The sequence below is a fragment of the Kockiozyma suomiensis genome, assembly GCF_038497685.1.
Source record: "Kockiozyma suomiensis strain NRRL Y-17356 unplaced genomic scaffold V2V93scaffold_4, whole genome shotgun sequence".
In the NCBI taxonomy this organism is placed as follows: domain Eukaryota; kingdom Fungi; phylum Ascomycota; class Lipomycetes; order Lipomycetales; family Lipomycetaceae; genus Kockiozyma; species Kockiozyma suomiensis.
This window is the reverse complement of record NW_027117667.1, coordinates 457,641-485,468: the sequence shown is the minus strand read 5'-3', so window position 1 is coordinate 485,468 and position 27,828 is coordinate 457,641. Positions and strand designations below refer to the sequence as shown.

At 42.2% G+C, this 27,828-nt stretch overlaps 10 protein-coding genes across 10 annotated transcripts; 4 read left to right on the top strand and 6 right to left on the bottom strand.

The window, feature by feature from the left end:
* Positions 1–3,767: 3,767 nt before the first annotated feature.
* V2V93DRAFT_366551 (isoprenoid synthase domain-containing protein) lies at positions 3,768–5,490 on the bottom strand. Its single transcript, XM_066909341.1, has 7 exons — positions 5,202–5,490; positions 5,000–5,140; positions 4,855–4,935; positions 4,674–4,796; positions 4,373–4,612; positions 4,180–4,314; positions 3,768–4,121 (listed from the first exon to the last, which is right to left on the bottom strand). The coding sequence occupies exons 1-7, from the start codon at positions 5,322–5,324 to the stop codon at positions 3,915–3,917; spliced, it is 1,050 nt and encodes a 349-aa protein (XP_066766981.1). The 5' UTR covers positions 5,325–5,490; the 3' UTR covers positions 3,768–3,914.
* Positions 5,466–8,387, top strand: V2V93DRAFT_366548 (uncharacterized protein). Its single transcript, XM_066909340.1, has 7 exons — positions 5,466–6,498; positions 6,553–6,817; positions 6,879–7,110; positions 7,168–7,494; positions 7,554–7,826; positions 7,883–8,018; positions 8,073–8,387. Exons 1-7 carry the CDS (start codon positions 5,902–5,904, stop codon positions 8,160–8,162), a joined length of 1,920 nt encoding a protein of 639 aa, XP_066766980.1. The 5' UTR covers positions 5,466–5,901; the 3' UTR covers positions 8,163–8,387.
* Positions 8,074–10,005, bottom strand: V2V93DRAFT_366546 (methyltransferase domain-containing protein). Its single transcript, XM_066909339.1, has 4 exons — positions 9,743–10,005; positions 9,065–9,682; positions 8,910–8,999; positions 8,074–8,857 (listed from the first exon to the last, which is right to left on the bottom strand). Exons 1-4 carry the CDS (start codon positions 9,990–9,992, stop codon positions 8,373–8,375), a joined length of 1,443 nt encoding a protein of 480 aa, XP_066766979.1. The 5' UTR covers positions 9,993–10,005; the 3' UTR covers positions 8,074–8,372.
* A 464-nt stretch (positions 10,006–10,469) lies between these two features.
* V2V93DRAFT_322574 (uncharacterized protein) lies at positions 10,470–11,897 on the top strand (the record flags this gene model as incomplete). The annotated part of the gene is made up of 1 exon (XM_066907411.1): positions 10,470–11,897. One exon carries the CDS (start codon positions 10,470–10,472, stop codon positions 11,895–11,897), a length of 1,428 nt encoding a protein of 475 aa, XP_066766978.1.
* A 497-nt stretch (positions 11,898–12,394) lies between these two features.
* V2V93DRAFT_366542 (uncharacterized protein) lies at positions 12,395–15,342 on the bottom strand. The gene is made up of 2 exons (XM_066909338.1): positions 14,247–15,342; positions 12,395–14,189 (listed from the first exon to the last, which is right to left on the bottom strand). Exons 1-2 carry the CDS (start codon positions 15,261–15,263, stop codon positions 12,675–12,677), a joined length of 2,532 nt encoding a protein of 843 aa, XP_066766977.1. The 5' UTR covers positions 15,264–15,342; the 3' UTR covers positions 12,395–12,674.
* A 183-nt stretch (positions 15,343–15,525) lies between these two features.
* On the bottom strand, positions 15,526–18,480 carry V2V93DRAFT_366538 (nuclear condensing complex subunit). Its single transcript, XM_066909337.1, has 4 exons — positions 17,998–18,480; positions 17,548–17,935; positions 16,829–17,484; positions 15,526–16,772 (listed from the first exon to the last, which is right to left on the bottom strand). Exons 1-4 carry the CDS (start codon positions 18,338–18,340, stop codon positions 16,021–16,023), a joined length of 2,139 nt encoding a protein of 712 aa, XP_066766976.1. The 5' UTR covers positions 18,341–18,480; the 3' UTR covers positions 15,526–16,020.
* A 97-nt stretch (positions 18,481–18,577) lies between these two features.
* On the top strand, positions 18,578–19,713 carry V2V93DRAFT_366536 (uncharacterized protein). The gene is made up of 5 exons (XM_066909336.1): positions 18,578–19,010; positions 19,078–19,159; positions 19,217–19,239; positions 19,320–19,368; positions 19,431–19,713. Exons 1-5 carry the CDS (start codon positions 18,768–18,770, stop codon positions 19,460–19,462), a joined length of 429 nt encoding a protein of 142 aa, XP_066766975.1. The 5' UTR covers positions 18,578–18,767; the 3' UTR covers positions 19,463–19,713.
* Positions 19,714–19,834: 121 nt separating this feature from the next.
* On the bottom strand, positions 19,835–23,445 carry V2V93DRAFT_322136 (Metalloenzyme, LuxS/M16 peptidase-like protein; the record flags this gene model as incomplete). The annotated part of the gene is made up of 8 exons (XM_066907387.1): positions 19,835–20,325; positions 20,384–20,833; positions 20,890–20,989; positions 21,048–21,516; positions 21,581–22,428; positions 22,489–22,601; positions 22,677–22,895; positions 22,959–23,445. 8 exons carry the CDS (start codon positions 23,443–23,445, stop codon positions 19,835–19,837), a joined length of 3,177 nt encoding a protein of 1,058 aa, XP_066766974.1.
* Positions 23,446–25,109: 1,664 nt separating this feature from the next.
* V2V93DRAFT_399766 (glycosyl transferase) lies at positions 25,110–27,230 on the top strand. Its single transcript, XM_066912564.1, has 5 exons — positions 25,110–25,439; positions 25,492–25,654; positions 25,706–26,614; positions 26,670–26,796; positions 26,857–27,230. The coding sequence occupies exons 1-5, from the start codon at positions 25,190–25,192 to the stop codon at positions 27,028–27,030; spliced, it is 1,623 nt and encodes a 540-aa protein (XP_066766973.1). The 5' UTR covers positions 25,110–25,189; the 3' UTR covers positions 27,031–27,230.
* Positions 27,050–27,819, bottom strand: V2V93DRAFT_366527 (cytochrome C oxidase copper chaperone-domain-containing protein). Its single transcript, XM_066909335.1, has 3 exons — positions 27,550–27,819; positions 27,464–27,484; positions 27,050–27,399 (listed from the first exon to the last, which is right to left on the bottom strand). The coding sequence occupies exons 1-3, from the start codon at positions 27,596–27,598 to the stop codon at positions 27,254–27,256; spliced, it is 216 nt and encodes a 71-aa protein (XP_066766972.1). The 5' UTR covers positions 27,599–27,819; the 3' UTR covers positions 27,050–27,253.
* Positions 27,820–27,828: the final 9 nt, after the last annotated feature.

Here is a 27,828-nt window from a genome sequence, read left to right as displayed (position 1 = left end):
GGCCGACACTAGGTCGAAAAATCTCCAGGGGTCATCCACCATCAGAACGTCAATCTAACCTCTAAAGCTACTGTTTAACATTCTTATCAATAAGGAGAAAACTCCCAGCTACTGCCTCGTGCTCCTGTAAGCTCTTGTCTTTATCGCCACAATCGAGAAGCTAAATCACATTAGTCAATGGTGATAAATGTGAAGTAAGCCGATCTCTATGACAGACTAATATTATTTGGGCAGGTTATTCCATAATCTACTTCTTTTTGGAGTTGACCAAGGCGCTTAACTATTTAGTCTTATCAAATCCAGAAACTCCCAAACTGGCTGTAGCTTGCGAGCTCTAATGTCTTGCTTGTGAAGTGCACTGTTCGCGTGCTATACCTCTGGAGTAGAAAGCTTTTTTCTGCAGCTTCCATGAAATTTGAATTTTTACATCTCTACCCTTCTACTTTAATGCTTCTATGATCGATATACAACGTTGAATTTAATGGCATCGAGTTAACGCGGTCCCATAAAGGAAATTAGGTCCGCTCAGTGAGTCATCTCTTGTACCATAGATTATGTTCGCAGTTTCCGCTAATTTGGCTTAACATGGCAAGCGCATCAGCTGCGACAGGCTTGTACCTTTTCTGGTATGTCGATAGGCAGTTGAATGATATCTACATGCTTTCTAAGGCCTCTATGAAAAGAAACTTTTATTAAAATAAATATCCAGTACCGAGACTTTAGATATTTGTGACTTTCCAGCGATCGGTAAGCGATAACATGCCATCGAAAAGTGCGCAAGAGTTGTAGAAGTTCTCTAGTGTCAGATTTTGAGAGCCTTCGGTCTTCCCACGCGATTGCCAAAGTTTCAACGATCTTTTACAAGCCTTTACCCAGGCTTGTGCTTTTTGCGGCTTGCCTGATTGCCTCACTTGTTGCGAGCGCACGTCTTGGTCGACAGACAAATGAAGGCACTCTCCAGCATGAGTGTTTAAATCTGATTTGCCAGAATTACTAAAATAATGCACAGATTGCTGAAAGTTATTGTAGTTGTCTTATAGACTGTATGTATCTTGTATAAAATACGAATTGAAAAAGCAAGGTGACAGATTATTTCGTCTGAAGATTATAAATTTCTTATCGGCAGTCTATCCTACTTCTGATGATATTGCTTTCGACCGCAACTGTATTATTAGATATTGAATTTTGCAATTGCTCTTCCAATATTGGCTGACAAGTAAATGGTCTTTTGTCACTATGGTTAATGTCCGGCACAATCGGTATAGGTAGCTGTCTGACTAGACACGCGCTCTACCCTTTGCTCATGAAGAGCTTCCTACGCATATCCATTATCGATAAGGAGACAAACGTTTGACTGTTCGCATCCCATGATTACAGGCTCGTGCGTACCTTAAATGAATCCGGCGATGTGCGGGTAAAAATAGGGATTATCGCGACTCATTATCAAGACTTATTTTTGCTCGTTTTAATATCAATCGCATACATCCTGCATTATAATCAACCTACGCTTTGTATTAAAAAATTCTGTGATCTTTCTTAAAGTGTGGCAACCTCACATATTCAGCAACAGCAAACATTTTTAAAATCAATGCAGATCAGGAAGTCCGCGGCAAAAGAGCGAAGATGATAAGCGCACGGTCCACACGAATATGTCAGGATAACGATCCTCCTGCGTATCTACTCGGATATGGAATTCCGTATTGGCTACATCAAACTAAATTGTCCTAAGAAAAATACTTGTAATAACTTTTTTAGGTGCTGGTTGATGTGCATATCAGTGTAAAAGTGCGAGCAAGAGAGTGAAAGACAAAACCCGGGTAAAACATCTTATTCAAGCAATGAATTCCCTAGAGTGTCAATAGTCTGTCAAGGAGAATAGAAGCGCTGGCTACGCATTCATCGCTCTTCAACTACGAGTTTGGCTATGTAACAATCTCTTATAGAGCAGTCAGTGCAATATCAAGCCTGCCGGTCTATATTACGAGCAGAGCGTAACTTTATCCGTTAAACAGAAACCATTCCATAATGTATTTCTTGATCTTTATGCCACACTTGCGTGCCTCAGCTACACGCGACGTACCTCAGTATTTAGCTGCTTGGTAGGGCAGCGTCTACAACAGATCGTCTTACTGTAATTAGACTATTTTACTTTTTTTATTTCATTCAAGAATTTTAAAGCCAACGCTGCTTTCTGGTTAACATTTTTTTTTGGTATAAGCTGGCCAATTAATAATCCAACTAATAGTGCTCTGGTTGTCGACATTTCAGTCCCACTGGCCTCCCCTCTTTCTTTTGTGGCCAAGCAATCATTCAAAGTAGCTGGCCCAATTGATTCTCAATTGATTTCATAATGAATAAACTAGGAATTTATTATATAGAATTAAAAAAAAATTGTTTCTCGTTAACGATGCATATTTTCCTAGTCTACTATCGTTGCAGAGATAATGACCGTTAAAATTAAAATTCTTTCCCTTGATTATCCTTTATCCTCTTTTTTCTTCCTCTTTTCATTTTTTATCTTTTTATTTCTTTTCATTTTTTCTTACCCATCCCATAGAGCGAGCGATTTTTTATACTTCTTCAAAACCACAATCTGTGAGAAAATTGGCATGGCTCACTTCGATCGAGTATTTATTTCAGTAGGAAATTATAACTGACCCAACCTTAAATGATGAGCTTTTGCGATATTTAAATCGACAACTTACGATGCTTCAATTAGCCAACCGTAAATCAGGAGTTCTTAGTATCAGACAGATCTACTTTAATTTATTATAATCTTTCCGAAGATGTAAGGTAAAATCTCGTCCTCTACCCTTAGACAAACCACTTCATCTTATTTTCTTATCAAAACCTACGCGCCCTTGCTTGAAGTAACTGCAAATCTCGCACAGGGTACAGACAGCCAAAGAAAGCGATTCAGGATTAGAAACTTCTAGAGTAGCAGATGCAGAGACTGTGCCCGACTTTGAGACTGAGCCTAAAGAGGAAGATGCTAGTGAAAGACCGAGTTGAGGATGGCATGGCAATCAAGTTTATACTTGATTCTTCTGCTCACCTGAAATTGTCTATACTTAGAATCGTACAGTATTGTGTTTCTATCATCCGCATATAATTTTTTGCAATAGTGACAGCCGTCACAGTTCAAATCTTTCATATACAGCGGCTATATGACTGGCTCCAGTCATCTTTTTCGCCCACTCTATCTTTAAAGGCGTTTATGCGTTTTATCTCCAAGTCCTGTAAGCCATAAAGGCAACTGATATCGTGACTAGTATTGGGAAACATGCATTCCTATCTTATGAAGAAATTTCTCTGCTGAAAGATTGGCCTGTTGCTGCTCCTCATATTGAAATAGTTGACTTTATTGATGCTCATATGGGTTAAGCACTATAACTGATAGCATTGGACCGCTTTTGCTTAGTTTCTCAGAATTGAGTAAAACGACCAAGGCCTTGCAAGTGTGTACACAGTGGATGGTGTTGCTCGGGAATCGCTAATTCTTGGAAATATAGCAATTTGTCGGCCGTTGCGTGTAAAATACTGCTGTATTTCAGGAGAGCTTGCTCATTCCTCCTGTCAGATCTACTATCCCAGCAGTTGCATCTCAAAAGAAAAAGCTATCCTCTACTGTTAGTGGGATGACTGGACTGACAGTTAATCATTTAATTAATAAGCTGTTATCCAGAAATGAGGCCGCGATTTTAAATCAAACAATAGACTTGCATAGCTGTGAGGGCGGGGTGATGGATCTCTTGCACTCAAATCGAATAACTTGCAAACCGTCAATATTCACAGCGATGTATTAACGATTAAGATTACATTGTAAGACTATCTAAGCAAAAATCTCAAATTATATGCTCTGTGAGAGATATATGTTGTATTGTACAGCCACTCCTGACCAAGTTGGGCTTAGTTTACTTCTGGCGCTTGTATATTTTAGCCAAGAAAGCAGTCAAAACCTCTTTCTTGAATCCCCGGCTTTCGTCGACGTTGTCAATCAAAGTCTTGATCTTACCCACGACGTTTTCTTCATAATTCAAATAATCATTCTCTAGATCAAGTTCCTTATAGAGAGCCTTGACCTTAGCCTCGCATTCGCCATCTTTCTGACCATAGTTCTCCTGCAAATATTCGCAATGTTAATTAAGATCTGTTTTTTTTAAAAAAAAATCAACATACATCGAGAATGGCGCGCTGCTCAGGAGTGACCTTCTTCAAAGCAGTGTTGATGAGCCAGCTGCATTTGTTGTCTAAGATATCAGTGCCAATCTTGCCAATGAACGCAGGATCACCATAGCAGTCAAGGTAATCATCCTATATTGTTCAAATTAATAACGCACTCAACAATCGCGAATGGTATAAGCAATCATACCTGGATCTGGAAGTATTCACCAAGCGGGATGAGAACATCGTGAGCCTGCTTGAGATCCTCAGCGCTATCGATGCCAGCCATGTGCATAGCAAGAGCAACAGGCAAGTAAAAACTGTAGTACGCAGTCTTGTAGATAACAATGAATGAGTGCTTGGCGAGAGAGAACTTGCTGAGATCAACTTCGTCCTCGGGGGCGGTAATGAGATCCAGAAGCTGGCCCAACTCAGTCTGGAAGGTGACCTGAAGCATATATATGAGTGAGAAGTAATTTATACTAAGTTAGTTCTCGAAGAAGACATACCGTCTGGAACAGCTCAAATAAATCAACATAATATTTTTCACTGCGGAAATGCTTCTTGAGCAGCAGATAGATTGAGGCCTCGAGCATAAAAGCATCGTTAATGGCAATCATTCCAACCTTGGGCTATTCAATTATATCAGTCTGTGTATTCGAATTTACTAAAGAAAAAATGAAAACTTACCGCCAAATACCAGCACGGCTGTCCACGTCGGGTCTTTGAAGCATCCATAATGTCATCGGCAACCAAAAAGTAAGCTTGTAGCTACATAACCATTACTGCATTAGAGCAAATAGACTAGAATCGCTATCAATTAAACAGTAATTACCAGCTCAATGCACCATCCCAAAACAGCAGCCTTGCTGTATTCATCATCACTCAACTCGGTCTTACCAGTCAAGATCTGGTAAGTGTCGATTACAGAAAGACCGCGGTTCAATTTTCCACCAACAGAATTGTAGTAAAGGTTCTACATTAAGTCTTTAGTAAATAGCACAATGCAATAGTACTTCGCATGTGTCATGTCATACTTTCTTGAACCAGGCAACAGCTTCATCAGATATATTGAATTTCTGCAATTCACCGAGGAGCTCATCGGCAATCTTGTCGAAAAAGGAGACAAATCTGTTCTTAGCAGCAGCTTTATCGGCCATTATATCCTATACGCGCAATTGAGTAGAATACTCCGAAAAATGTTGGGGTAATGAGAAAAATCTTTGTGAGACTGAAGAGAAGCGTATACAGATAATATAAAGTCTGTGCCGACAAGAATTCGCTACAATGAGCTGCGTGAGCCCACAGCAAATCTCGGAAAATTAGAGCCGAATACGAGACCCGGCACATACGCATCGGCTTGAATTACAAACTTGACTAACTGTACGATAATTTCTCTTCAAGATAGTATAGAAGAGTTCTCTGAGTGTACCCTATTAATATCGTATAATTTAACAAAGATTTTGCACTTTCTGGCTGCTTGATGGGGAGTAGCTATGCGCTCGAGACTCTATTTGGGAACGGGCAGATGCTTTATTGACCCTGACCACTTCGACACGCGACGGACATCGTAAACACTACCACCAGGATCCATCAGGATCCACCAACAACTATATAAATTACAAGCAAAGACTCTGGATATCGGAAAGCTAGTTGGAAAATAATTTGTGAGACAGACAAAATACCACCTTTTTCTCCAGCAGTTTGCCCATAACCGCTGTCAGTTTATATTTCGAAATGTCAATACCACGCCGTACTCCATCAGCCTATACGACACCAGTGCCGTCTTCAAGGCAACTAGCGGCACAACATGCACAGCAGTCACGTCTTGATTCGGCTTCTTCAGCAGGAATGCCTGAAACCCCCGGGATCACCGCTTCATCAAATTCTTCCCATCGATCGTCCCTTCTCTCCATCTCTCCAATTGTTCGCTCAATCATGGTCCCTCCATCCCCTTTCATAACTTCTTCGACCCCGGTGCCTCCGACCACAGAAAGTGCTTATCCGTTTGGCTTTGAATCCGATATGGAAGCCACTTCGACGCCTGTATCTGGCCGTGAACGCGAATCAGCTTCTATATCAAACCCCGAAAGCTCTCTATCTCAGGCCGACCGACTACGATTATGGAGACATGACGCTTTGATGCAACACCAATACCAGACAGCTGTTTTTGTTGGAGATACTGTACTTGCGCTTACAGATGACCCGACTGATGCATTCTGGCTGGCACAAGTACATTACAATACAGGACATTACGCGCGAGCTAGGCAATTACTTATGCGTCAGGACTTGAACCGCAGTGCGAGCTGCAGGTACTTAGCGGCTTTATGTTTGGTGTGTAGCTTTTATGATGCAATAGTGACTGAATTAGGCTAATTATTGATGTAGACTCGTCTCTCGAAATGGGAGGAAGCTCTGTCCACTGTCGGCGAGTCCAACCCTTTCAAAAACGCCCCTGAGGAATCGGACTTGGTCTCAGATGGTGGTATCAAGCTCGAAGCTTCTATGTGCTACTTACGTGGAGTAATATATTCCAATCAAAACAACTTTGAAAAGGCAAAGGAATGCTTTATGGAAGCTCTTCTGGTGGACGTTAAATGCTACGAAGCATTCGATGAGCTTATTACTAACAGCCTCATGCTGCCTTCAGAAGGTATAACGATAGAATATGAAGATATTCGGTTGATATTTATTAACTGATATCTTTTGATTAGAATGGGAGTTTCTCGAATCCCTTCATTTCGATGATATTGCAGACGGAGACTTGGTAAAAGTACTATACTCCACTAAGCTGAACAAGTATCACAACTCTGCATACTTCTTTCAGGCAGAACGACATTTGCAGACTACCTATCACCTTAACGAGAGCTCTGACTTGCTGCAGAGTAGAGCAGAGCTACATTTTGTCCAATGCCGATTCAAGCAGTGCCTGAACTTATGTGAAAAGTATGCAAAACTCGTTTATTTTGCACTTACGACTTAGCTAACACTGAACTGCGTCAGAGTATTAAAGAAAGACCAATTCAAGTTTTCTATTCTTCCATTATATCTGGCCTGTCTCCACGAGCTAGATCAAAAGAATAAACTGTTCCTTCTTGCGCATGATATGGCTGAAAACCACCCTGAAGAACCGGTGACTTGGCTATCCGTTGGCGTGTACTATCTGTCGATTAATAAAATTGCAGAATCCCGAAGATTTTTCAGTAAGGCTTCAATGATGAATCCGCACTTTGGGGCCGCCTGGATTGGATTTGCACATACATTTGCTGTAGAGGGTGAACACGAACAAGCTGTCTCAGCTTATTCTACAGCAGCGCGACTGTTTCAAGGGTACCGTGTTTGTATCTATAAAGCAAAGACGGACTTATCGCTAATTTCAATTTTCACAGCACTCATTTGCCGTCTCTATTTTTGGGAATGCAATACTTACAACTACATAATTTTACCTTAGCAGAAGAATATCTTGACGCTTCGTTCAATATTTGCAAAACTGATCCTCTTCTACTTAATGAAATGGGCGTTGTGTTGTACCATATGAACCAGCTAGAAGGTGCCGAAGGATTTTTTTTAAGGGCTCTAGACGTGGCGGAAGAATTGGACTGCGATACAAAGGCATGGATACCTATAAAGATTAATCTGGGTCATGCGTATCGACAGAGAAGGTAATTCCGTTTCCTTAATTTTTATTATACGATACTAACTTTGAGTCAACGTGTAGGCGGTGGGCTGAAGCACTGCAAACTTTTGAAGACGTTCTACGAGTGTCTAAGCACGAACCAGAAATTTATTCTGCTCTTGGTCTCGTTAACCTTCATTTGAATCGAGTAGACAAAGCAGTTTTAAATTTCCAAGAGGTATAAAAGAGCTTTTTTTCATACAAATGTGCAGCAGCTAATATAGTCTATTAGGCGTTGAGTTTGGCTCCTAATGACCCCGTTGCGTGGGATCTTCTGAAGCGCGCTTTGGAAGAAAACTCTCATACAATAATGAATTTCTAAATACATTCCACCATTAGCATTTGTATTTTTATGATGAAAAGGCGAGACAACTAAAGTGCATGATATCCTAGGAGAGAGCATGGAGTGTACTTTTTGAGCAATTAAATTAGCATAATAAGTATACAGTGATTCCAAGAACAAGTCTATTCTAAATAACGCCACATGAAACATTCATCAAAAAAAATGACTCCCAAGTGATGCAAACACTATCTACTTTATTCCAACAACCATCAGATTCCTCGCCGATATGATTTGATCAAAAATCACAGATACACAAACTTCTCTGGCTCCGCTCTCCTTTAAAAAGTAATAGCGATCCAGATGAATCAATGCTTCAGTCAATGGAGCAACGGTACAAGACATTAAAGTCCAAAGAATGCTCAATCTTCTCTTTTTAGACTCATAAGACTTATAATAACCAATCGCAGTCTGCTCGCTGATTTCAAACGGATTCTGTATATCGGGTGAGGAGTCTGCAATAATGCGATGAGCATGAGATGCCGCTGCGCGACGGCTCGCGCCCATACAATACGTACTAAAAGACTGATACCACTGTCTTCGAAGACTTCCAATAACAATTCTGTCTTTATTGTCCTCTAGCAGGCCACGGTCCCTAAAGATTTGCTGCAACAGAGCGCGGTAAAAATGACGCGTAAAGAAACCTTCTCTCGTCTCTTTGGTCCATGTCGCGGGAGCTGTCTATCTGTTAGCTAAATAAGTCAAGACAAGGAAATATCCAAAGCATACCTTGGCATGCAAGCATTCGTGCTGAAATAGGCAGGGAAATTGGGTACGAGCCAACTTTGGCGCTCATTGGAAATCCAATATCATCATGATCTATTCCGTTTACTGTTAGGCTTTCGATAATATTCAAACGACAACATAGAAATAGAACAACTCACCAACATGCTTTTCTGTCATCTGATTATAGCAGCAACCTACTACCACTACGCCGTGAATAGCGTCAGTCTCAAACAAACTACGTAAGGCGTGATGCGACAGATTTCCGCAGGTGTGCAAACCTGCCAACACTATCTTTTGTCCGTCCAAATTTGACTGATTCACTATGTCAGACAAATCACCACTATTGACAAACTTTTCGACATGCATAAGTGATCCTTTTGATTCAAAAACAGGATCTAAGGCTTCTATTTTTCGCTTTCCCCCCTTTGTGTCATACAGTGAGTCAAGTCTTCCAGCGCCTTCTGTCCGTGATTTGACTGATTCCACAGCAACCACAGAGCAATCAAATTCGTGCGCAAGAGTCCTTGAAAGATATCCTTTACCACTTCCTAGATCAATGACATAAGGCGTGTCAACACTTCTACACACGGCTGAAATAGCTGATGATAAATATTGGCATTCATGAATCTTCTTAGGTGACATCCCCAACGATAAGGCTGATATTTGTAAAAAAGATAGTGGGTTTGCAGTAAAAATATTCTCAGGAAGCGCCCGGTCAATCATTAAGTTCTGAATTTTAGACAGGAAGTCAATTAGCGACGCAGGCGGGTTCAATGCTATATTTTATAAGCGGTCAGCTTTCTAAACAGAAATTCGAACATAGCTGGCTAGCTCACTCTCCGGTTTCCTGAAAAAAATTAGAAAATCAAGAATTTGGTCTAAATCGCATTCATCAAAAAATGGCATCCAATCTGCTGGGACAGTTTCTTCAAGCAAATCTCGGTCCCCAAGAAAGAAGTTGAGGATCTGGACTTCACCAGCAAGCTTCTGTACCAGCGAGTCCAAGTATAATTCTATGAGATTATGCAGATAATCATCTACGTCCTCAAATGCCGGTGGCAAGGGGAAGCCGCTGTTCTTGACCATTGTGCAGTAACTGCAGGCACAAGTCGCGATGCCCTTTTAAAAAATTTCGTTAAACTAGCTCGGCTTTTCGACGCCGCACGTGGCTTATGGCTGTGGAGGCGTAATATAGCCGGGTAAATTAAGCCGCATATACCGGGTAACACTGGCTCTGGCGCGCGCGTCTATACAAAAAAATTTTTAGTATGATTCTTTAGAAAAAAAAAGGATTCTCTTGCCGCCAAACAATCTTCACTCTTTCCAACCACCCCTCCTTCCGCCAATCCCTCCCTGGCTGTTTGCTGATCGACTAGTAATGACCGACGCGTATGTGGTTATTCACGTCGCTACGACTTGCGATGAACATGGTGTCTATGTAACAAAGGATTCTGCCGAGGTTATTGAGATTGCTTGGATTCTTCTCAACGCGAAGACTCTTGAGGAGGTATGCTCGCATATTATTGAGCAGATGGTTAAGACCAAATGCTAATTTTTAAATAGATGCATCGTGATAGCATCCTTGTTCGTCCCATCAACACCCCCATAACCGCTCTCTGCAGTACGTATACGTGTATTCTTTGGCGGAGTATCTCGAAAGAGCGACTAACAATTACTTTAGCGAGTTTGACTACATTGACCTGGGAACATGTCCGAAATGCCGGTACTTTTAGAGATGCGGTCACTCGATTTGATAACTTTGCTCAGGAATTTTTGATTTCAAAAGGTATCGATTTCACTTTTGTTACACTCAATGCTTGGGATCTGCGAGTACAGCTCCCGCGTGAGGCTCGCGACAAAGCAGTTATTCTTCCGGCATACCTCCAGCATTCTCGCTGCTTCGATCTCCGTACCGAATACACGCGCTGGCAAGCCCACCATCCTGAGTCTCTTCCTTTCTCTGCTTCGTCGCTCTCAAACATCTGCGCGGCTCTTGAAGTCGAATCGGTGCAAAGCTCGGCGCCCATAAAAAACAACCTCCCTTTCCATCTTCAGGCTCTTGCCCCTGCATCGCCCCGCCGCGCTATGGAGGAAGCTATCACTCTCGCTCGTGTTTTACAAGGTCTCATAAAAAAATCGCAACCACCTGAGCAACACCCCGATGTGCTAGTAAAGCCTCTCGACGCTCGTGCTGATGTGCGTGCATTTCTTGCCGAGCGCTCAAAGGTTCTTCATCTTTCCAACTTGCCTCATGATACTACGCAGAGTGAGCTCGAAAGTTGGTTCACGCAGTACGGCGGACGTCCAATTGCTTTCTGGACATTGCGGACACCAGACCAGCACAAGCCTACTGGTACTGGTTTTGCAGTCTTCTCGTCCCATGAGGAGGCTGCTGAGAGTCTGGCAATGAACGGTCGTGCTTTGAACGAGAAGGCGATCGAAGTGTCCCCTTCAAGTAGCCGGGTTTTGGACCGTGCGCAGGAGATACTAACGCCTTTTCCACCAAGTAAGAATCGCCCAAGGCCAGGTGACTGGACATGCCCGTCGTGTGGTTTTTCCAATTTCCAACGGAGAACTGCTTGCTTCCGCTGTTCGTTCCCTGCATCAAACAACGCGCCTGCTCAAGATCCCATGTACAACATGTATAACAATTATCAGGCACCCGTGATGATGCCTTCTTCCAATGGAGGCGGCGGTGGCATGCCTGGAATGGGATGGAACGGTAATCGTGGTGGCGGTAATGGTGGTGGTGGCGGCGGTGGCGGAAACAATGGCAACGGCAGTGGTTCCTTTGGTATGGTTCCTTTCCGTGCTGGAGACTGGAAGTGCGGTACTGAAGGTTGTGGATACCATAACTTCGCCAAGAATGTTTCGTGTCTGCGCTGTGGCGCTTCGCGTGCTGGTGCAGCCGTCGTTGCTGATCCCACTCTTATGAATGGCGGCATGGGGATAGTCGATCCGTCGGCTATCAATGGTGCCATGATGAGCTAAATGTAATCAATCTGGAATGTCGGTGTTCTTTTATATGTTTTTGTTTATATTGTCATGGAGTTGATTTTTTTACCTGGTTTGGAAAAAAAAGCTTGGTCATTAATACTCCGAATTGTCAGTGCATATCCGCGAAAAATTTTCTACAATGGGATGGATTGGGAGTGCGTTTATTTGGAAAAGAGAACTGGTTTTTTGTTATATTATAGCGTGGGATTTTCGTTATTTTTGCATTGCGTCTCGGTTCTCGTGTGTGTTTGACGAATATGTCGTATTTCATGATTTCGGCATATGTCTTTTTGAGTCATATTGAGAGTTGATTGAAGTTTGTCTGCTCTTTAGGGACTCGTTAGCATATGTTTGTTCTAATGGTGATTTATCTGTCGTGAAGGTTATATTTGCAAGTTTAGGCTAGTTGGCTAGGAACTCATTTTCAAGAGATGTTATCTTTTTTTGTTGAACGTGTATTATATAAAATCGAACTATGTTTCAATTGTTACTTTTTTAATTCATAAAAATGTCTTGTGATTTACCTGACCTGTAAAAAGAGAATGAAACTTTAAGGCAGACGTCAAAAATGATAGGAAAAACTCCACAATAACTACTATTAAACTACTATTACATAAGATCTGTTGTACAATATTAACCGCTCAAAATCTACTACCACTCCTATTCCTAGTGCACAGTCATCTGGTGTATTCAGTGCCTGTCATAACCTAGTTGTTGCAAATGGACAATGAACTTAAATTGTAATTATTATTACTTTCATCGTCATCATCGTCATCTGTGCATTTTATCCAGCAAACTACCCTCATTGAACAAGGGCCGTCCAACCGCCACTTCTCTCTCAGTCTTGACTGTAATTAATGGCTTCACTGGAGCCACTTGACGACCTCCGGCGCTAGAGATCCCATTAGGTCTTCTCGTGGTGGTTGTCACACTTCGTCTCACCCCAGAATTGCTACTATGGGTTGGCACATATTGAGACTGTGACGATGTTGAAGAACCAACCCGGGTCGAGTGGCTTCGCATAATTCTGGAAGTTGTGCTGTTGTCAGCTTTTGACAAGAACGTGCCGAAATATGCGTTAGATGGATTAGGTGCAGCTGATGGCTGAATACTGTAATGACTAGGCTGGTTACTTTGTAATGTCCTCTGCTGCTGATAAGATGCGTCGTCCAGCAAAGAATGCTGGGGCTGCTGCATTTGACAATTACTATTTTGTTGGAGATACCTGGAATGTGATTGTTCATCAAGGTCAAAAAATGATTCATCAAAGATCGGCGGTGACTGATCGGGTAAAGGATTACCAGATGAACTGACTGTATCGCCTTGAGATAGCAGTGCTCTAGTATTGGATGAGAATAAATGTGGATTCTGCGTTGCACTCCTCTGAGGTTTATCACGCGAAAAGGTCAAATCTACTGACAGTAATGCCGAGTCAACAATCTCTTTGGGATCACGCAAGGTTTGTGAGCTTTGAGAAGTCAACGCCGGCGACCGACGAATCATATCAGATTTTTCAGACAAAGCGGAAATCGCAGCCGCAGATGATTTTGGATCCTCGGCTTGAAGTGATGAGTGATTCTCAGGCAGCTTACTCTGCGCGCCAAAAGCACTACTTCCATTGCTAGAGATTTGCGACGTCGGAATAGCAAGAATATCAGGATCCAAAAATGGATTTTTCGAACCGATGCTGATATCCAATTGCTGCATCTTCTTATACAAAGGCATGTTCTCTTCATCCTCATAAACCCCCTTTAACATATCTTCAGAAACTGGAGAGTCTCGGCGTCTTGAGTTCTCATGAGATAATTGCTGCTGCTCTGTCGGAGGGGCTAGTCTAATCGTAATGTCTCGCAACCCAGATGAGCTTTGCTGCATCGAGTATTGTTCGTGTTTTTTATGTTGTCCACCTACTGGTGACCTTTCTGATTCTCGCGATCGTAGCTCTCTATGGTTATCTCTCTCAGGCGAGTGATTAACGTAACGAAGACTTTTCTTTCTCCGAGTTGTTTCAGACCTTAGCGGTTTGGCTTCCCTCGAGCTCACCTGAAGATGAGACTGAGTCTCACCTAGTATTGTGGAGTATGTCGACTCCTCAGTGCTCTTAACATTGGAAGTATTTGCAAAATTTTCCCCGTGTACGAGCTTATCAAGTAATGAGTCCTTCGTTAATGTCATATTGCTAGGCTTAGGCTGATGTAGTGCTGTTTTTTCGTTGTGGTTACTTAAGTTTTTAGGTCGTAAAGTACTGACTGAGCGCTTAATCGGATTCTTCAAGTTCGTAGAAGCCTAGAAAAAATTGAGATTTAGGAAGAGTAAAAAAACTTTGTTAATAGTATTGATTACCTGTTCGATAGCAAGCAACGGAGTAACTGTCGATTGCTCTACTGGCTTCTTCATCAATGCTTCATGGGATATCAGTGGCCCTTTAGGAAGAGTATTCGATTGTGCATTATCGTTGCTAGTTGTTTGAGAATACAGTTCAAGACGTTCCTTTGATTCTTTTGATACATCCTTAAAACGTACTGCTTGGGCAGATTGCTGCCACATTTCCATGCAAGCACGATCATTGCACGATATGTAATAGAGAAAAGCATGTTGATTCTCAAACATTGCATGCTTTCTTGAAGATTTTAGTGCAAAACAAAACTGTGAGGGCGAATTAATTTCAGACAAGTGTTCGCGGGTAGCGTTGTAATAATCAACATATAACAGGTTGCAGAGCAAAACCATGTCTTTTGGCTTTGGATTCTGCTTTTTTGAGATGTAAAGCAACGGTCCCTCAGTAAATGCCCAGCGTTTAGACCATTTTGATGGTTTGAGCTTCACTTTAACCCACCCACTAAACGGCGGTACAAACTCCGAGTACTTTGAGTCGTTAGGCGTAGATGACGAAATGGCTGGAACGATACGTAAAGCGTTAGCGCTACCAGAATCCCAAGCACTCGTTACGGAGTCAATTAATTCGCATCCAAATAGCTCTCGTTGAAGAGTATAATTGCGACACAACTCTGCTATTCGCAGAGCCGACACAGGCTGGACAACGCTAAGCTCACGTCTACGAGCTGCCATCATTGCTAGTCCAATCAGCGCTGTGGCCGTAGTTGTAGGAGCACAAACTATCTGTACAGTATTATCGGCGTTAAATATCTGAACAGAAATCGTTCGCTGCTTCGTTATTTGCTTGTGGACAGTGGGCGCATCAGGCGATGGAGAAACAGGAAGTCCGCGAGAGCGGCTCGTCTGCGTACCAGGCAGAGTAGGTGGCAGTGGCCTCGGAGGCGCAGTTGACGTAGTAGAGGTGGCGGCGCGGTCATCACGCTGAGCGCGAAAAAGCGAGCGATAGCGCTGAGGAACATTCATCTGTCCCGAAGCAATACCGAGGAAGAATAGAGCAGATGCGCGAGATGAACGACGAACGTGTATGGAAAGTTTATACTTTGGTCAACATACTGCGCCACAAATACACTGCCATGTGCGGCTGATTCTCATCGCGCAAGCCATAATTATGCAGCAAAAACAAATTGCAATGAGTTACGGCAGCACCAATGTGGCTGAAATAACGTAAACAAAGACTTGCGTACAAATGGAAAGAAAACAGTAAATGGAGAAAATACATTCGTGGAGTCGCAAATTAGATTAACACTATGAATTTATTACGTACTATTAGACTGATGTTCCCAAATCAAATACCCTTCCGCAGCGCATATTCTGATCAATAGTCGGGCAGATCCTCCAATGCTAGCGACGTCATCGTCGCTGTTGTTTCCAACATACTTGCGTTCGTTATCCCCTCGCCGTCGCTGTCTCCGATGTTGTCATCGTTATCGATTTGTACACTAATCTCTTCTACCTCGTCATCATCTTCTGTTGCTGCCTGATGAGCTTCATGTTGCTTCGCCTCATTTTCTTTTTCAGCCGCTTCAGCCGTGGCTTTCCTGCGTCTATCTTCAATGGCCTCAATCTCCTTTGCGCGTTCATTGATCACAGGCAGACAATAGCTCAATGTCTGTCTAAGTGATGGGTTTCCGATGGTTTCACCGTCTTCATAGAGGTCAGTAAGGGCCTCGAGAAATGCTCCCTATTATTATCAATCAGCCATCAAGGTGAATGTTATCTGCTACGCAGTTAAACTTACATTATAATCTGTAACAACTCCAGCCAGAAGCAATTTGGATAGGGCTTGAACCGCGGCCACCTGAACATCTCCAGATTCGTTCATTAATAAAGCTCGCTTGAGCATTTTCTCGATCATTTCGGTATCGATTCCATTTTCCATTTCCAGTATGACTCGTCCATGCGATATCAAAATATCGCAAATAGTATGAACAGCCTCTACCTGTAATGCTTCATGGCCTTTATTGAAGCAGTGCATAAACAGCACAGTATTCTCCAATGAAAGGTCCCGGTCCAGGATGCAGCATAAGCCTAGACAATGAAGTCCTCGTTCTCGAATCGGCGCTTCGTGGCTACGCACAGCTGGCACTATCAAGTCATCCAGTAAGCTTGTCAGTGTTAGGTTTCCCTTCAATCTGCCTCCAACATTCTCTAGCATGCACTGCGCTAAATAGAGACATTTCATATTAACCATGATTTCACGCACGGCGTTTGCCTCTGCGTCAGAATCTGTTAATCCGAGACTGCTGCGAGCCTTACTCGAACGACGACTTCCATCAATCTCCCCACCTACATCCGAGACTGCGGAATGAAACGAATCGTCAAACATCTCATCGGCAACCGAGTCGTGAACGTCGGAGATTATCTCACTAATAACTTCACAGAAATCTTTCTCGCGCATACATACTTTGCGTAGTACATTGACTGTAAGCTCAGTAGTAGAATCAGACAGCTTTTCTTTTGCGAGAACGTTTCCTATATAAATTCATTAGTATCTACGGTAGCCTAAAAGAGATTCCAACTCAACATACGAATGACATCAAAAAGTTTGCGTCTTCCAATTTCGTCGGAGAAATCCATCAGAGAAGCAATGACCAACAGCTGTTCTAGAATGAAGTCGCTCTCAGTCGCATTCTCATCTTCACCATCCATGTCTAAAAATTCGCTGTATCTCTGTACATAAAAGCCAATCTTTGTGGCCTCTGGCATCTTATCCTCTAGGAGATCGTCCAATTTCTGGTCACTGCAGTAAGCTGCAAATGCTCTTGCCAGAAACGCAGTTTCTGCGGTCAAATTTTCCCATAGTCTGGCCGGAAACTCCAAATTATTGACCAGATCCTTGCGCTGGCCAAAAAGCAATTTCATAGCGTCCTCCGCGATTTTGCTGTTTAGAACGTCTAATCGCTCCAAGAGCTCGAGCACATCATTGCCAGTATTCTCAAGCCATCCATGCGCAAATACTCTCATAGCGGCATTTCTAACACTTGCATCTCGGTCATTTAAACCCCATGACAGTATTTTCTCGCGCATTCCAATGCTGAGAAGTCGAAAATCGCCAATATCGGATAGCACGCGGGTGTAAACGCTTCTACGGGTAACCGTATCTGTATCTCTTGCTCGTTCGAGGGAGTATGGAATAGTCAAATTTGTCTTTTCGATATTCAAAAGCGCAGTTCGTCGAACCTCTCTGCAAAATAAGTATAGCTTTAGCAATACATTAATAAGCCTGAAATGTGCAAAACCTACTTACGCTTTGGAGTCATTTTGCAATGCGTTTAGCAGAATTTCAGTAATAGGCTCTGGCTCGTCTTCATCGTCCGTGCCTTGTAATCTAGCTAACCCAAGAACAGCTTGTACTCTAATAGAGCTTTCTCTATCGTGAATCCGTCGTACGAATGCGGCTCGTAATTCTTGAAAGAGATCATCATCAATTTCACCGAGACAGAGGACAATAGAAGACAAGAGCTGACAAACGCGATAGCGAACTACCTTATTCTTCGCGTCCACGCCTTGAAGCAGATATGTCAATAACGCTTCCGTGAATCCAAAGGCCATAGATCTTTCGGAGCTTTCATCCTCATCCTCATCCAGATCCATAGCCTCGTCCCCGTCGTTATCTTCATTTTGCTGGGGTGCGTCTGTAATACACAATTTTAGCTTTTGTCTATCTAATCCAAACGTAATATTAAGCAGAGCATACTCTGAGAAGTGATGTATTCAACATAGTGAGCTACAAACTTTGCAATTTTCTCTCCTGCTGGCTCACTCTTCTTGACTGGCAAAATTCGCTTGACCATATCACAAAATTTCTGATCAAACTCGGACTTCAGATCTTTTCCGTATGCTTGTTTTTGAATACTCCATAATTTAATGCTGAATTTCTTATGAGTTGTGGCGGACTTCTGGGCGTCCTGGAATATGTGTGCAATCATACTAGCATATGCTGCGGACTCGCGATCAACTTGGACTGTCATATTCAAATCGTGCGCTTTCAAAGGCGAATCGACCGCCATCGACGGAGGTTTGCGCGCATCTATGGGCATTGTCGAATATATTTATGCTCGGCGACGTGAAAATGATGATGGTACGATTGCTTAGTCGATTACAGACGAATACACGGTGCGGGAACGGAGATGCTCATCGCCAGCTGCGGCGCGATTTGTTTTGGTCGAGGCTTAAGAAACCTTAAATATGTGTTGCCAGGCCAACGCAAACACCCAATCAGCTTCAGGCTAATCTCTCTTGGTTCCCGGCACCTTCAAACCTTGTTCACGTCGGGCGAAATCAATTTTGTGGGTTTGACTGCGCTTCACCAACTAAGACTCACTACAAAGCAAATACTTAGGACGTCTTTTCTGATTTACGAGAACGCCAGTATAGTATTTGGAAGGATTAATTGTCAGATTGAATATTTCTTTTAATTACAACTTCAATTCTCCATTACATCCGTCAAACCACACCATTCAAGCCATGCTCAGATTGCCAATCACTAGAGTAGCCCGGCCACTGGTTTCACATGTCGCGGCCGTATCTCAGCGCCGTACTGCTTCCAAAGTCGCCGTATCAACTCCCGAAGAAGTTGCTCTTACCGATGACGAAAAGACTCTGTCTATGCAGGCGCCAAACCGCAAAGAGACTTGGGCTAAGAGCCAGAAACCGAGATCAGAAGCCATGACCGGACCTAGATTTGCTCAGCATAACCTAGCAACTCAAGTATGTGGCCTCTAAATTCCGAAACTGCTTGCCTTTTGTTTTACGAATTACTGACCGGCTGGTGTAGCCTCAACCATATGCCGCTATTGATTTGATCGCTCAGGAGCCGATTAGATTTATCGAGAACAACATCGCGGTTTGCGATGGCGGTGCGTATCTTCTTGTAATACAATAAAGTAGAGAAATTTAACTGACTCTAAACTCAGGTCGTGGCGTTCAGGGACACCCTGTAAGTTGCCAATTTATATCCCGCGAGGCGGGCAGGATAGTATTTATAATAGAAAGGATAATTGCTAATGAATTTCACAGAAAGTTTTTATTAACTTGGACCAAGATGGACCAAACACCTGCACTTACTGTTAGTGTTATATTTTGTTTCAGATGTTGGTAAATAGCGCTAACGCTTTTTTTTGCAAATAGGTGGTCTCCAATACCAGATGAAGCACCACTAAGTAATGTCTCATATCATTGGTGAATGGCAGAATTTAGAGAAGACGGCATGTAATTATTTATTTTTCAGGGCGCAAGTTATTGGGTATTCTTTCTCATATACATAAAATTTGATATCACAGCAGAAATGGAATAATTTGAGACAAGGCAGTGGTGTAGCTTTACAATATAGAACTAGTATTTTATTCGGGTTTGTGTTTCAATTATTTGAAATATATATTTATTTAAATAATACTTTATCTCTGATCCCATATACTTTGAAGGAGGAGTCAATCATCTGGCAAATGATTTCATAAGCTTAGAACAGATAAATTTTCCCCCATTTGAAACAAAGTTCAGTACGTAGTAATAGAAACACTTCATGTGAGATCTTCTTACAGCTTTGGGCTAGACTCTTTGAATATTGAGAGATCATTGATAGGCACAGGTGCAGATGTAACTTCCAGAAGCGACTTGAACAACGAGACATCATTTATGACCCTCTCATTATCATTCGCAACTATCGGTGAAGCAAGCTTTACTTGTTCAGTTAGCAATCCCTCAACTCCTTTATCAGTCCAAACGTCAATCAATCCTGACTTTTCAAAATAATTCATAAAAGCAGAAACAGGACTTTCTTCCTCGGCAAACTTTTCAATTTCCTCTGAAGAAGGCAACTTTTCTTCGGGGAGTTCGAGTTGTTTCCACACTTCACCAACCTTAGATTTCAAGACGGTCGCCAAATCGGGCAAAAGCGGCGCACATTGCGACTGAAGCTGAACAACCGCAATCGCTCGCTCTTTGGAAGAATGATGAACATGCTTATAAAACAATTCAATCACTTCATCCTTTTTGATATCTGCCAAAAGTTCAATGTCATGGTCGTCTAAATCCAATGTTAGCTCAATCAAAAAAGATAATAGACTACGATTTCAGAAACTCACTTTTGAAAAAGTCGTAGTAACCGCTAGAAATATGGCTCCAGTAAGAATTTGTTTCTTCGCCAAGATTTTTAAACTTTTCCTTTCTCTTTGAGATAATGCTATTCACGTGTTTCTCGTACTCAGTATCTGGCATATCTTTCAGTACATCGCCGACATTGTCAAAAAACACGTCAATTCGGCTCTCCAAATACTCTGTAGGCTTCTCGGATTGAATCAACACTCGGAAGCCAGCTATAGTCTTCGTGATGCGGATACCTGAAAACACAATATATCCAAGCTGCTCTTTTGTGCGAAGCTGATTAAACGCGGGCTCATTCATAATCTGAGCCAGAATACTAAGAGTGGTACGAGTTCTGCGGTCATTCATTGGGCACACCTGACAATAGTATTCAATGCATGAGTTTATATTCTTCTCGTCGGAGAGAGGGCGCTTGTAAGCAAATTTTGACCCTAGACGTAACAGGTTAATATACATCTCAGCCACAAAACTTCTTGAGATATCATACCAACTGGGAGAACAAGTGACCGCTGACGAATGTCCAATGAGACAGGAAGAGGACTATGATTTAACGTGTCATCCACTAATTTGGAAATGCTCAAAGCATCCTAAAAAAAGATTAGCACAGTTGTATAATTGTTGGAAGGGCACTTGAGCGCAACAGACCTCTTTCTGGATGTTACCATGTACGAGAATCTCGGTGTTAAACTGACGAAGTAGCTGAGGAATAAAGGCCTGTACATCTTCTGGAGTTACTGTATTTAGCTCCTCGAGCTTTTCCTCAGTCAAATAAGTCGCTTGAGAGAACAAATAAGACGTGTAAAACCCGATTTGATAGTAAGGCGCCTGGAACAATGAGTTTTTGTATTCCTGCTGGAGCTGTTCACGACAAACTTCGAATCTTTCTGCATCCACCTTGAAGTCCTTCAATTCCTCAATGACTTTCTTCAGTAAAATAGGTAATTTGTGATTGTAACCTTGTGCAGAAATGGCTAGCCCGTCCCAGCTCAAGGCGACGCTGTAGCTGAGACCAGCAATGCTAGCGGCATAAGCATAAGAATTTAAAGAATCGCTAACTAGCTCCGCAAAAAGTCTACTCTTTACAGTGTTGGCAGGAGTTGCGCAACCGACAGGACTATCAAGTAGAGTTAGCTTTGCTTTACAGCGATGATAAACTTTGAACAAAAAAATGTACGTACGATCGTAAGCTGATGCAGACATTGGCTTTGGGAACCCAGAATGAGTCGTCCTTCTTGTACCAAAGCTTCAATTCTTTGCTATCGCGAATCAAGGTAGGATTTTTCAGAGGCTTCCCGACATCCTGTTTATTGACTTCAAAATCTGTGGCAATAAACTCGTTTTTGGCAGGCAAATGAAGCTCGTCGTGAAGGGGAGCATTTTTGATTTTATTCAAAAGCTCGGGGCTAATATCCTGTACTTTGTATTCGGTTCCGTACCACTTCTCTTTCAAATCCCAATCGCCCGGGTATTCCTGGCTTGTAAGTACAAATTTGAATGCATCCGGCGTGAAGTGCTCTACTGATCTGGCAATCTCATCGGCATCAAATTCTCTATAAAGGGCAGGTCCGCTCATGATCCATTCTCTCGGAAGAGGTCGCTGCATCACTGACGCCAATCTAGAAGTAGTAGAAGATGCAGAGGCCTTCTGACGGAATCTGAAATTAGAAGCAGCCACGTCACGAAGCTCTGAGTAGATCCACTCTTGAGGAGGAGTAGATCGCAACATTTTCAAGTACTGAAAAATAGCAACCATAATTTCTTCATATTCTTTAAGGCCCTCTTTAGTCATATCAACCGATATGGAAAACACCTCAGAACCATCGCATATGTGATAAGATCCAGCAGAAAGAGAGTTCGCCCAAGACTTTTTCTTCAAGTAATGCAGAATAGATCCTTGTCCCTCGTGGCCAATCAGGTGAGAAAAATACTGAGCAGGATGACTTTTAAAAAAGGGTCGCTGGTCGGGGAAAAGGAATGTGAGCTCAAGAGTGCGATCATCCATTACAGGTTTAGCAAAAATTGCTTTCTATAAACAGGTGTTAACATTTAGTATGAATGATTGACACGACGTTAAAAGTTAATATACCTGCAGCTGTTTTGGCGTCAAAGCATGTCCCGCAAAGCTTGGTTTCTCAGCATTGTTATTTCTAACAGCAGAGAACTTCTCGACCGTCCATTGCTCCAGCACTTCTAGGGGTTCTGGTTTAGAAACTATTAGCATACATACCCTTCCTGCCAGTCAAAGATTACTCCCCAAAAACTGCTTGAGCTTACCTCTGCCAAATACAACCAGTTTCATGACGTTCGCAGAATAGTGCTTCGCATGGAATTTCAAGAGCTCCTCACGAACATCGATCCCTTTTGAAGTTGGCCATACATCCAACGTGTCAAGATTTCCAGTGCTAAAGTTGGAGAATGGGTGTTCTGGATTAGCAAGAGCCTTGTCTAGCTGATGCAACCGCCAGGTATCTGACTGAAGATTCTTCTTGTTTTCTGTATTTTGTGTTAGAATGACAATCGGTTGAGTATTTATTTATTTCAGTTTCAATGACTAACCAGAGTCGACTGCCCTCAGCTCGCGGTCTTTGCAGTCCGCTAAAAAGAGAGGCGCGATAAAGAACTGAGCAAATCTATCAAGAGCACCTTCTAGATGCTCGTGACCCACTTCAAAATAATAATTTGTGTCACAGGTATCTGTGTACGCATTAGAATGACCAGAATGAGAAGAAAGATATTCGCTATAGTCGTTTTCCTTCGGGTATTTCTCTGTACCCATAAAAAGTAAATGCTCACAAAAGTGTGCAAGTCCCTGCAAGTCCTTGGGGTCCGAGAAGCTACCCACTTTAACATCTAGAGCAGCTGATGCTTTGTCTGTTTCTGGATCGTGGATCAAGAGTGCTTCCAGCTCATTTGAGAGCTTGATAACCTTGTACTTGCGATCATCAAGCTCTGGCTTTTCAAGCGAGGCTGCAAGAACTGTGAATGGCGACGCGGAGCCATCAAAACCAGAAGATCCGCCGAGTGGCAATTGGTTCGTCAGCATTCCAGGCAGATGCGAAGAAGAAGAGCTGAATGAGCTGTATAGTCTAGAGTAACCTAATTTGGATCCAAATGTGACGCCGGATGGATTATAAAGTAAGTAAGAAACAGAGGACGCAACTGTAGCGGTGGTAGCCCAGTAATAGCACTGTCTTGACAAGAAAAAAGATCGTAAATGGCTAACCATTCAACGCGTACAACTATATCTTCTTTAGAGTAGGATTCAAATAATGTGCCGTGTATCGATGCGTAATGTGTACCAGGCTTTGATTTGTAATGAATATAAGGCACCCGTTGCTGAGTGATCGCAGAGCCGCTGGAACTCTCGCTGGTTCTCGGTACCTGGCAAAAATACTCTTGAGACTAGATCAGAGAAAGAGCCGGCAAATAACGACACACCCTCAATCAGAATCACGATTACAAGGATCAAGTCTATTTAGAACTTCTCCGTAGATCACCTAGTAGATATACTGACTGTTTATAGTTAAATTTCTACAGATCGTGACTGGCTCAGAGCTTCTGGCACAGATCATCGACTTACTTGTATATCCCATATCTCTAAAAGATGATAAATATTATACAAGATGTAGCGCGTTCGCCGATACAATATGCCAATTATTTTATTTTTGTAATATTTTATCCCATATAGGAGAAAAAAAGGGCAAGAACCGAACCCGAATTTTATGCCCAACAAAAACAGGAAAAAAAAAGAAAAACTCCAGCCTTTATCGGAAAGGCGAATACATGACAAGTATATATATATGACACTACTTCTCCGAGTAGCACGTATCACAATACACGGCATCTTCAGGAAGACTGGAGAGTAAAGTATGTTAGTTTGTAATCTGAAGACAATCGATAGGGACAAACGCACATATCGTGACTACAAGTGCTGCAGCACAGAGAACGACAAATCTCACATTGTCGCATACATATAAGACAAGTTACATTGTGACAGATTTCACATTCACAGTTCTCATTGGAAAGAAGCGAAGGATTCTGCCGATGGCAAACATGACATCGAACTGTAGGATTAAATCGCTCGATCTTGTCGCCCACGCTCCTATATATGAGGTCAATACTGTTTAGTATTGCTTCTTTAAAATAAAATAGCACAAATATCATACATATTTATTTCTACGGGGAAAATCTCCTTCCTTGATCTCTTTGGGGATAGCTTGTGAATGTTCTGCGGTGAATGCAGTCCTCTCGATTTCAAGGGCTGATTTTCGCTCCGAGACTCTTCTTTCCGGGTATTATATCGACCACCGGAATCAAATACTTGTGAATTCTGTTTGCTGTCTATCATCTTCCTCTTTAAATTCATGGGGGGCATTGTGTAGTAATAGACAGCACACACTTGTATTGCCGGCTGTCGATTAATTCTTCTTTCTGCTTCGTCCGAACTAGCAGCAATGATGTCTAAAAAAACCAAAATATCAAGCAGGCTTTCTCCTAAGCTCAAAATCACGAATCCATAAATCGATCGAACGCTCTTGGTTAAGTCAAGTGCAAGATAGTATAACTATGCCCAGCTTTGAGACGCTGAATGTACTTGCTTTGCTGGGCGGTTAATAATGGCAGATGAGCCGCACCACTTAGCGCGAACTTTAAGTGTCGTTGAGGGTACAACACGGATTTCAAGGTATGGTTGTTTGCCAGTTACATGTTGCTGGCCAAATCAAGAGAAAACGAGGCATTGATTTGCCAGTTTGAGTCCTAGGTCGATTTATCTTAGGGATCCAGCTATGGCTGAATCAAAACTTGCCAAGTCTAGAGAAGTCTCCACGAAGAAAAATAGCTCTGCTGCAACGTCGCCCTCCGACCATTCATCTACCAAAGCAGTGAATTCGGATCTCAGCACTGAACCTGACAACACTCCTTTAGGAGTTTTTCTCGGGACATTTAAAGCTGCGCGCACGCAATGGGTTGCGAGACAGGTAATTATCATGATATCACTCCTTTTCCGGCTCGGAGTCGGTCTAGGACCGTATTCAGGTACCCAATTTCGCATATGCTTTCCGTGTTGTATTTTCTAATAAATCTTTAGGGAAGTCAGTATTTCCAATGTATGGTGATTTTGAAGCTCAGAGACACTGGATGGAGATCACGTATCATCTACCCATAAGCCAGTGGTATTGGTATGATCTTCAGTACTGGGGATTAGATTATCCTCCGGCAACGGCCTATCATTCCTGGGTTTTAGGATGGCTGTAAGTATTACCTGCTTAGAATATGTACAGCATATACTAATAGATTGGTAGCGGCTCAATAATCAACTCCACGTGGTTTCAACTCGATTCATCTCGTGGATGTGAGGACCCGAATCTCATTTCTTATATGCGAATGACCGTCATCGTCAGCGATCTCGCGGTGTACATACCCGCAGTATCTATGTTTATCCGTTGGAAAATGAAAAGCAATAAACTATCGCCTTTTCACCACAGTATATCGACAGCAGCTATTCTGTTGCAACCATCATTAATTTTAATCGATCATGGACATTTCCAGTACAACTCTGTCATGCTTGGTTTGGCATTACTTGGCTTTACCAACATTTTGAAAGACAAGTTAGTCATTGGCTCACTGTTCTTCGTTTTGGCTTTAGCATTTAAGCAAATGGCTCTTTACTACGCGCTACCTGTATTTGCTTACCTCCTTGGAATCTGCATTTTTCCCCGTCTCAATCTCCCGCGCTTCGTCTCTTTAGCGGTCTCCGTACTGATTGCTCTCGTCGGTTTATTAGCTCCTATTGCTTTGAGTAGCGGGTTTACTTTGGAAGGAATATACACACAGTCGCTACAGGTACTAATTCGCATATTTCCTTTTGCAAGGGGCTTGTGGGAAGACAAGGTCGCCAATTTTTGGTGTGCTGTAAATACATTTGTAAAATTAAAGACTTTATTCTCTCCCGACTATCTCCAGAGGCTAAGCTTGATTGCTACTTTGATATCTGTATTGCCGGCTTTTCTGCTGATACTGTTTTATCCGAGAAAAAAGGCGTTAATCTGGGGAGTGTCTGCGTCTGCGTGGGGTTTTTTTTTATTTTCATTTCAAGTGCATGAGAAAAGTGTGTTACTGCCTCTAATGCCAGTGACATTGCAGCTGGTCGGAGAGATGGATGTGAATATTCAAAGTTATATTTATTGGATTAACAATGTTGCTATGTTCAGGTAAGCTAATATTTATAGTTATGGTGTCTGTTTTCTGTCTCTAATTTCTAGATAGCTTGTTTCCGCTGTTAAAACGAGACGGCCTAGTCATGCAGTATTTTGCTATATTTTTTCTCTGGAACTGGCTCATGTCATCTTCTAAAAGATTGCCAAAATTTATTCTTGGAAAGCTGATCGTGGTTGTAAGTATTGGAACCTAATCTTCACAAATTCTGAGGGATGATTTCTCACACGTTTTTTAGACTTCATATCTTGCAATAGTCGTGCTTCATATTCTCGAATTTACTATAGCTCCTCCTGCAAAATACCCTGATCTATGGGTAGTAGCAAACACCATGCTATCCTTTGGCTGCTTCTTTTTGTTCGCTCTTTGGAACAATTATATATTGTACCAAACATGTATCACTAAGCCATAGACAAAATATCAAGGAGTGTCAGGTAGTCAATGGATCAGGAAGAAAATAGGTGGTTGATTATTGTTTTACATTGTATATTTTGAATATATTAATGTTTTATATTTACAATCTAAACCAATATTCTCTTCGCAAAATCGCACTTCTTACATACATTAGTGCAAATCTCGGCTGATCAAAATCGCAGAGTGGAGAACGTGAGCTTCATATATATCTCGTTATTTTCTTAAACATTAAATCCGTAGCCCTTCATGCAGTTCTTGTATTCTGTAATCAGATCAGCGCACTGTTTTCGGCCATCTTCGCTGATTAGCATGCACTCATCACGAGCTTGCTTCTGATCAAGACAGACGCAGCAAGGCTTTGGGCGCTCTGAAAAACCATTGTTAATACCGAGAAAAATTTCAGTCCACGTCCTATTTCATCATATGCTTACCAGCTTTAATTTCTGTGATGGCTAAATACTCAAAATCAGTAAAAGGGTTCTAAATTGTTCGTTTGCAGAATCATAAGAGTACGTACGCTTTTCAGTCTCCTTTGAAGTGTTTAAGGTAGCAGTCTCAAAAGCCATAACGTAAAATATTTAATAGGAATCAAACAGTAAATCGCGAGACTAAGCTAGTATTAAACTGGTATTGAATATGATTCCGAACTTTGCCTACCCGAGAGTATTACAAATCGCTGGGAGAGAAAGCCGACTAATTGAGTCAATAGTAATTGGTTTGTACCTATACAAAGGTTTTGAAGTCAGGGTAACAAGATCCAATGTTTACCACCCTTAACGCGTTTGCCAAAGTACTT

Bases quoted from the DNA above. Each gene is read 5' to 3' on its own strand.
- V2V93DRAFT_366551 (XM_066909341.1), bottom strand. From the start codon at position 5,324: ATGGCCGATAAAGCTGCTGCTAAGAACAGATTTGTCTCCTTTTTCGAC. The intron at 4,613-4,673 runs GTATGTCTTCTT...TATATGCTTCAG, and splicing joins TATTTGAGCTGTTCCAGACG to GTCACCTTCCAGACTGAGTT. The intron at 4,315-4,372 runs GTATGATTGCTT...TGAACAATATAG, and splicing joins GTGAATACTTCCAGATCCAG to GATGATTACCTTGACTGCTA.
- V2V93DRAFT_366548 (XM_066909340.1), top strand. From the start codon at position 5,902: ATGTCAATACCACGCCGTACTCCATCAGCCTATACGACACCAGTGCCG. The intron at 7,827-7,882 runs GTAATTCCGTTT...GTCAACGTGTAG, and splicing joins CATGCGTATCGACAGAGAAG to GCGGTGGGCTGAAGCACTGC. The intron at 8,019-8,072 runs GTATAAAAGAGC...ATAGTCTATTAG, and splicing joins CAGTTTTAAATTTCCAAGAG to GCGTTGAGTTTGGCTCCTAA.
- V2V93DRAFT_366546 (XM_066909339.1), bottom strand. From the start codon at position 9,992: ATGGTCAAGAACAGCGGCTTCCCCTTGCCACCGGCATTTGAGGACGTA. The intron at 9,683-9,742 runs GTGAGCTAGCCA...TATAAAATATAG, and splicing joins TTTTTTCAGGAAACCGGAGA to CATTGAACCCGCCTGCGTCG. The intron at 8,858-8,909 runs GTATGCTTTGGA...ACAGATAGACAG, and splicing joins ACGAATGCTTGCATGCCAAG to CTCCCGCGACATGGACCAAA.
- V2V93DRAFT_366542 (XM_066909338.1), bottom strand. From the start codon at position 15,263: ATGAATGTTCCTCAGCGCTATCGCTCGCTTTTTCGCGCTCAGCGTGAT. The intron at 14,190-14,246 runs GTAATCAATACT...AATTTTTTCTAG, and splicing joins CGTTGCTTGCTATCGAACAG to GCTTCTACGAACTTGAAGAA.
- V2V93DRAFT_366538 (XM_066909337.1), bottom strand. From the start codon at position 18,340: ATGCCCATAGATGCGCGCAAACCTCCGTCGATGGCGGTCGATTCGCCT. The intron at 17,936-17,997 runs GTATGCTCTGCT...TGTGTATTACAG, and splicing joins TGAATACATCACTTCTCAGA to ACGCACCCCAGCAAAATGAA. The intron at 17,485-17,547 runs GTAAGTAGGTTT...CTTATTTTGCAG, and splicing joins TTGCAAAATGACTCCAAAGC to AGAGGTTCGACGAACTGCGC.
- V2V93DRAFT_366536 (XM_066909336.1), top strand. From the start codon at position 18,768: ATGCTCAGATTGCCAATCACTAGAGTAGCCCGGCCACTGGTTTCACAT. The intron at 19,011-19,077 runs GTATGTGGCCTC...CGGCTGGTGTAG, and splicing joins AGCATAACCTAGCAACTCAA to CCTCAACCATATGCCGCTAT. The intron at 19,160-19,216 runs GTGCGTATCTTC...CTCTAAACTCAG, and splicing joins CATCGCGGTTTGCGATGGCG to GTCGTGGCGTTCAGGGACAC.
- V2V93DRAFT_399766 (XM_066912564.1), top strand. From the start codon at position 25,190: ATGGCTGAATCAAAACTTGCCAAGTCTAGAGAAGTCTCCACGAAGAAA. The intron at 25,440-25,491 runs GTACCCAATTTC...ATAAATCTTTAG, and splicing joins CGGTCTAGGACCGTATTCAG to GGAAGTCAGTATTTCCAATG. The intron at 26,615-26,669 runs GTAAGCTAATAT...ATTTCTAGATAG, and splicing joins AACAATGTTGCTATGTTCAG to CTTGTTTCCGCTGTTAAAAC.
- V2V93DRAFT_366527 (XM_066909335.1), bottom strand. From the start codon at position 27,598: ATGGCTTTTGAGACTGCTACCTTAAACACTTCAAAGGAGACTGAAAAG. The intron at 27,485-27,549 runs GTACGTACTCTT...TTGAGTATTTAG, and splicing joins TTCAAAGGAGACTGAAAAGC to CCATCACAGAAATTAAAGCT. The intron at 27,400-27,463 runs GTAAGCATATGA...ATGGTTTTTCAG, and splicing joins CATCACAGAAATTAAAGCTG to AGCGCCCAAAGCCTTGCTGC.